General features: G+C 56.8%; 3 protein-coding genes across 3 annotated transcripts in view; 1 reads left to right on the forward strand and 2 right to left on the reverse strand.

Moving 5' to 3' along the window:
• The window catches only part of EMH_0033880 (ubiquitin-activating enzyme e1, putative), a gene marked incomplete at both ends in the record, with an annotated part of 7,107 nt that extends 4,097 nt beyond the window's left edge, over positions 1–3,010 (forward strand). The window contains 3 exon segments of the mRNA XM_013494800.1: positions 346–505; positions 877–1,575; positions 1,692–3,010. Coding sequence (XP_013350254.1) covers positions 346–505; positions 877–1,575; positions 1,692–3,010 — 2,178 coding nt within the window.
• A 435-nt stretch (positions 3,011–3,445) lies between these two features.
• EMH_0033890 (uncharacterized protein) lies at positions 3,446–4,890 on the reverse strand (the record flags this gene model as incomplete). Its single annotated transcript, XM_013494801.1, has 2 exons — positions 3,446–4,219; positions 4,588–4,890. 2 exons carry the CDS (start codon positions 4,888–4,890, stop codon positions 3,446–3,448), a joined length of 1,077 nt encoding a protein of 358 aa, XP_013350255.1.
• Positions 4,891–5,003: 113 nt separating this feature from the next.
• EMH_0033910 (uncharacterized protein) lies at positions 5,004–6,356 on the reverse strand (the record flags this gene model as incomplete). Its single annotated transcript, XM_013494802.1, is given in 2 exon segments — positions 5,004–5,007; positions 5,011–6,356. Coding segments are annotated over 2 exon segments (1,350 nt in total).
• Between the last annotated feature and the right edge of the window lie 412 nt (positions 6,357–6,768).

Raw genomic sequence — 6,768 nt, forward strand, 5'->3', positions numbered from 1 at the left:
GCACGGTTCCTCTCGCTGAGGGTGCTGTCTGCTTCGAATGTCGAGCACCAACGCCTTGTTCGTTATTTCTCTAGTTACTGTCTCTCTCTAGTTAGCCGGCCCATTGTAGCTGCTGATGCGGCACCCCAGCATTTCCTGTCTTTTTTATCGGGCCCACTCTGGCGGGGGGCGGAGGCAGCAGTCCACAGTTGCAGCGCCCTAAGATTCACGTAGTCGAGAAAGTTGCTTCTGTTTCTGCTGCTCCCCTCTGCTGCTGCCGAGCTTTTCTCTTGCCGTTTTTTTAGGATGCTATGAATGCTGCCAAGTTGAGACTTCCTCTTGCTTTTGCTTGCTGCGAGTTTGCAGCTCTCGCCGGAGACCCTTTGGCGCCTCCCCCCAATGTACATACAGGAGCAGGACTTGGTCGTGGCCGCCTTGGATTCAGTGGAGGCTCGTCTTTACGTGGACGCGCTTTGTCTGCTCCACTCGAAGCCCTGGGTGGAAGCCGGCACCCTCGGTCTTAGAGGTTTGCAGCTGTCCCTCTGTCAGATACTCCTCTTCATGCTGCTTACAACTGCTTGCCGTAGCTTCTGCTCGACTCCCCTACATTCTCTGTCCTCAATTGATTGTTGTTCTGTTTCTGGGTTTTGCTGCTTGCAGTTTGTCCCGTGCCGTATGTATCGTTTTGTCTGGGGCTCAGCCGCCTTCTTCGTTCCTGTGCACTGACAAATCTTCCTTCTGCCTTTTTCTCGCGAGGCCCTTCCTCTTATCGTCCACGAGCTTCTGTGCATGCATTCGCTTGCTCCTGTTTGGCTCTAGATGGCTCATGCAGCGAACTACGTAGCAATCAGTGCAGCTATGTTCTTCGTGGTTGCGGCTGCTGCGGTGTCTCTGCAGGCCATTCTCAGAGCCTGGTACCGTACCTAACGGAGCACTACGCCGCAGCAGTACGAGGCGGTGCTGTCAATGCTTCGCCAACAGCCCAGTCCCTGACGGCTGTCCCCGTTTGTTCCGTGCGGGGAGCCCCCACTGCCCCTCTCCACGCAGTGCACTGGGCATCGGCTCAGCTGCAACAAACCTTCAAAACCGACATCGCAGCCGCCCATATACTGCTGCAGCAGCTGCTCCAACAGCAGATGCAGTTGCCTCAGAGGGCGTCTGCAGAACAGCAGACATACGGGAGAGTTGCTCCACCACGAACAGCAGCAGCGCATTCCTCTACCTTTGACGCTTCAGATGATGTCCAGGCAGCGCTTCGCATGTTGGGCATGGCGCCTGCTGCTGTGGCTGCTGCAGCAGCAGGGCCGCAGCGGCTGCGACTGCTCCTGCGGCTTGCAGGGGAGGTACTGAAAGCGCAGCGTGGCACGATTCGGGGGCACCAGGCTTCCGAGCGTCTGCAGCAACATCACGAACATCGGGGGAAACATGATGAGCATGGCGACAGTGGCGACAGTGGAGGCGAAGTGTCTCCTTTGTCAGCAACCCACCTCAGGCTTCTGTCTTTTGCAGCATTTTTTTTTAGTGTTTTATTCCAGAAGAAAGCTGTCGAGGGGCCAACGCAAGGAAACCCAACAGTAGCAGCTCCCAGCGCCGCACGTGAGAAGGNCTGGATCCTACAGATGCAGATGCTATCGACTTTGTTGCTGCTACTGCGCAACTGCTTGCTGCAAGCCTCGGCCTAAGACCCGCTGCGAAGGGAGCGTGTGCATTAGACTCTGCAAATCAACGATCTACTTCTATTTTGCAGCAGGAACAAGCGGAAGAGTTGCTGCTGCAAGGAAAGGGCTTGGGCCCTTGGAGCCGCCAATGCGTTGCTAAAGGCTTGCAGCGTTTGCTACCGAAGGCCGCATGCAGCGAAGCTGGAGATTCAGGGCTGACCGGGGCCGGCTCAGAGCCTACCGCCGTTAGTCTCTCTGCACTTGCTGAGGAGTTGGTGCGAGAAGTTGCGGCAACAGCAACGGCGGCAGCGGCAACCGCGCCGACGGAGCTAGACTTGAGACTCTTCGGGGCCCCTGCAGTATTGTCACTCTCCGCAGACAGCGCTGTGCCCCTCCGATTTCTGACTTCCGCTGCGCGGCTTCGTTGCAGAGCATTTGGACTGAAACCTCTCCCGGGCCCTGAAGAGACTCAGCAGCTGATAGGCAGGATTGTTCCTGCAACTGCTACGGCAACGACACTTGCGGCTGCGCTTGCCTGCCTTGAAGTGTATAGACTGGTAGCTATGGGGCTTGCAGGTGCGCCTTCGGGCCAACGTATGCAGCGTCGGGAGCAGCAGCAGCAGCAGATGCAACGCGGACAGATCGTCAAGCCAACGGGGAGAGGGTCCCCCGTGCTATGGCTAGACAGGGGCGACCGCCGAAATCGGCAAGCTGCAATGAAGCAGCAGCAACATGCCTTGCGCAACAGCTTCTTTTCGCTATCAGTGCCCTTTCTGGCGGAGGCTCCGCCGTTGCCTCCTCCAATGCATCGATTCGTTATAGGTCGCTGGCGGGGACAGCCTTTCTCTCCATGGCACTTCTTCCGCCTGCGACTGCGCGGCGGTGGTTTCAGCAGTAGCTCCCATCAGCATAAAGGACAAGGAGCGGTTCCAGGGGAGGCAGAAGCAGCGGAGACAATTACTATTTCTGACTTGGTGGAACTCATAGAAAAGGACACGAGGCTCCGTGTCTTGTCTCTAACTTGCGAGAGAACTCTCCTCTACGCTGCTCCGAAAGACAACGACACGCTGCAGCAGCAGCAACCGGAGGCAGTATCGCGGCCTCAGATAGCGGCAATGTTTGGTGAGCATAAGCCGCAGAAGCTCCCAGACCCGGGGACACGCCTCACTGAGGCACTGCGGAGTGCATTATTTGCGCCTAACCACAGCGAGACGCAGCAAGATCATCAGAACCAACAGAAGCAGAGGGCCAGGCGCCTGCAGCAGCAAAACAAGGCCCCCACTTGGGCGGTGGTCCTCATCGCGGCTTCGGATCCGTTGGGGGCGGAAGTGCCCCTGCCGGCGCTTAAGGTTTTGGTTAGGCCTACCGTTTAAACGCTAAGTACTGACGCTCTTGTGGTCTTTTGGTCACTTTGTATTTCAGTTCGTGTACGGGGTGCGCGCGTAGGGTTAATGTATGCGGCCATAGTAGGATGTCAGTCCTAGTGACGAGGGTTGGGGCAACGGAACTTCCTGCTGTACTTGCTGCTCTGTCTAGCTGTAGGNCCCCTGCTGCCGTCATTCTCCACAGAGCATTCAGGCCAGTCACAGATTTAGCACTTAGAGAGTCGAGCAGTCCCTACAACGAAGACTGCCCTTTCTTACAACCAAGGCAACAGGCGTTCCTGCGCCTTTTACGCGTCCCCGCACTGAAAACAGCGCTCTTGATGCGCTGCACGCTGTAGATGCTTTAAACTAAGCTACAAACGCAATCCGGAGTTAGGAGACCTGCGCTCCAACTAGCCACCCTTGGGACGCCCCTGAGGCTTCTCAGTGAGCGGAGACAAGGGATGGCAGCTTTTCCTCAGCAGCAGCTTGAATTCTGGCAGCCAAAGCTGCGAGGTCCTCCTGCACTGCTGGAGAAGCGGGCTGGTCTGTCGGTGGCTGCTCTAGGAGGGCCTCTAGGGAGGTCTTGAAACCCTGCATGGCCTCGTCATAAGCCCTCGCCACCTCTGCTGCGGCAGCTGCTGCTTCCTGCTTCTTTGGCCTCTGCTCGCCTTTCACCTGATTCTTAAATTCCTCGACTTGCTCCTCAAGCTCCTCTCGAATCTCTTCCGCAGCGTCTAATTGGTCGTCTAGAAGGTCCTGTAGGTGCTCCACGGCTTTTTCGTACTCCTTCAGCAGCACGGTGACAGCATCCGCCAAGAGCTCAACCCGCTGCAGCGCCGCGTTCATCTCCTCCTCAGAGTCGCCTTCTTCGAGATCGTCGTTGAGCAGGGTGCCCAGCAAATTCTCTATGGAGGCGCTGCTGTCATCGTTCTGCTGATCCTGCTGGTGCAGGTTGTCTTCAGGCCCCTGCCCCACTGGTGCTTTCTCCTCAAGCTCAGGGGCAGGCTGCTCAGGCTCAGCGGAGGGCTGCTCAGGGCCAGGGAAGGGCTGCTCAGCCCCAGGGGTAGGCTGCTCAGGCACGACAGCGGGCTGCTCAGGCTGGGACATGGGCCGCTCGGGCTCTGCAGTGGGCTGCTCAGGCTCGGGAGTAGGCTGTGCAGGCCCAGGCGTAGGCTGCTGGGGCTCAATGGTGGGTTGCTCAGGCAAGGGGGTGGGCTGCTCAGGCAAGGCAATCGGCTGCTCAGGTTTTGGAGGTGGTCTTTGGGGTGGGGGTGGCAGGTTGGGTTCGACAACTTGACCATCGGGAGGCGTTTGGTGAAGTGGATGAGTTGGNGGGGTGGGGGTGGCAGGTTGGGTTCGACAACTTGACCATCGGGAGGCGTTTGGTGAAGTGGATGAGTTGGCGCTACTCCTGGTTGTACTGCCTGCTGGATTGGCACAGTTGGATTCTGGCTTTCTGCAGTTGGATTCTGTGGAAGAGGTGTCCAGGGGGTAGGCGTCATATGCTGAGCTGGAACCTGCAGTTGAGGCTGCACATCACGCGTCACCTCTTGTGTTTCGTCTGTCTGCTGCAGCCGCCTTACGGGTGCACGCAGGGTCCCCCAGACAAGTCGGTCCAGGATAGTGTCGATTTGGCTCAGTTGGTCTGGGAGGATGGAGAAGCTTCCTGCGCCAAGGCGTTTTCTGGCTTCTCTCTTCATTACTCCCACATCAGAATCAACTTCATGCGCCAAAGCGGAAAACTTGTTGAGGAACGTCTCGAAAGGCATCACTGCGGCAAGCCCATTGACTGAAACGGGAGATAGCCCCAGGTCGTCCCAACCCCTTAACCCATTAGAGCCAATTGCCTCTCCCCCTATAAGGCCACCGAGGAGCTGCTTCGCCATATCTACAGACAAGAAGGGCAGCAGTCCCTCTCTAGAGAGGAACGCTGCAATAGCGCCGTCTGTAGCTGTCTCAACGCCTTGCTGGAAAGACCGGAGTGGGCCCGAGAGAGCAGTCACCTNATAGCGCCGTCTGTAGCTGTCTCAACGCCTTGCTGGAAAGACCGGAGTGGGCCCGAGAGAGCAGTCACCTGCTGAGGCAACGGGAATACAGACTGAAGAGCCTGCTGAAGTCCACCGAGGTCGGTGATAGGAAGCTGCATCTGGGAAGTGCCGTCCTGACGGAGACCTAGGTTTCCAATATTGGGAAGATGCAAATGCTGGAGCCCAAGCCCACCTAAGCCTGCACTGAGGGACTGGGAGAGGTTTGCAGGGTCCATCGAACGAATGAGGGAGCTCGCAGTGCTTAGCAGGCCCGGCCCTTGCAACAAAGCAGCAAGCTTTCTGTTGTGGGGAGAGCCCTGCAGCCGCCGAACGCTTATATCTCTAGGTCGTCTGAAGAGATTATCAGAGGCAATTGATGTTATTTTTGCACGGATACTTGGGTTGTTCACGTTGGCCTCCAGCGCATTGCGGAGGGTCTTCATGTGCTGAGCCACCTCTCTTTCATATGTTGCGATGATCCGCTCCACGCTGAAGTGGCTACGCCGTGCTGCGTCCAGCACACGATATTCCTGATGAGACAACTGGGCGGAAGATGGGACATTGCCAGAGGCCAAGTTCTCGAGTCCGACTTTGGCCACCAGTTGTTTCATTGCAAACTCGTCCAACCCATGCTGCCTTCCTCCCGTAGAGAACAGCAAGTCTTTATAGACGCGTTCTCTGCTCGTAGCGACCCTCCTAGAGAAGGTTTCCAGCTGATCTCTGTCACGGGCGCTCAGTCCGCTGCCAAGCAAATTCGGTAAAGTGGGAAGTTGCGGCAGCTGGGCAAGCTGCGAGATTCCAGCCAGCAGCTGCAGGCGACGAGGAGGAGAAATGCCGCGAGATGATGTGCGCTTAGAGGGCAGCTCGTGTACGTCCATCAACCTCTTGAGGGAGCCTTCCAGCCGGCGTCGTGTAGCAGCTTGAATGCGGGTCCGTGCAGCTTCCGAGGAAGGACGAGCGCCGGAGGATTGCAACTGGGGAGATGGCGCTGGATCCGCAGAGCTATGCTGAGGCTGAGGTGCTTCAACCTGTTCCCCAGACGGCCCGAGGAAGCCAGGGGATTCCAAACGGTGCCCGCCGTTCAACGCAGCAACCTGAGATGCGGGGTTCTTACCTTCAATAAAACCCGATGGTCCTGGAACGTGCTCCTGCGGCTTTTCTGCTGCAGTTGCAACGGAGCTCCGTCCCTGCGAACCATTTTGAGTTGTGTTTGGAGGGGCAGTCTCGCCGGCGGTGGCCGCCGAGCAACTGTGCACCAAACTATGTGCAAGTACAGCCGAGGCTGCACAGGCCAACAACGCCTTCCGAAGGCTTATACCGAGCATATTTATTACCTGCCCAGTTCAAACTCGTGTATGGCTCTCAGCGACAACGGACTTCGGTAGATCAGTGCGCCGCGTCGACCACCTTAAACCTGACAAGAGTTTCAAAGCTCCTAGAAATGCTCAAAATATGTTCTCCACCTTCTTTTAACAGTAACAGAAATAAATAACTCCATTTCATATCTGCTAGTACGAGACGCTCGGAGACGGTCTGGCGTATCACCTTGCGCGGGGGATCGCGTCGGGCGGCAGACCATTACCTTACCGATAGATGCACGCGAATAGATTCAGATAGACAAAAATACCGGGAAATTTAGTTTATCTTTACTGTCGTCTTTAAGTGAGGCTGAAAGATTTGTAGCTAATGGTACGTTCGCGGCAAGACGGGAGCTCACAATGCATCCATGGGTGTGTT

This window comes from Eimeria mitis, genomic scaffold, assembly GCF_000499745.2.
Source record: "Eimeria mitis Houghton genomic scaffold, Emh_scaff1292, whole genome shotgun sequence".
NCBI classification, from domain to species: Eukaryota; Apicomplexa; class Conoidasida; order Eucoccidiorida; family Eimeriidae; genus Eimeria; species Eimeria mitis.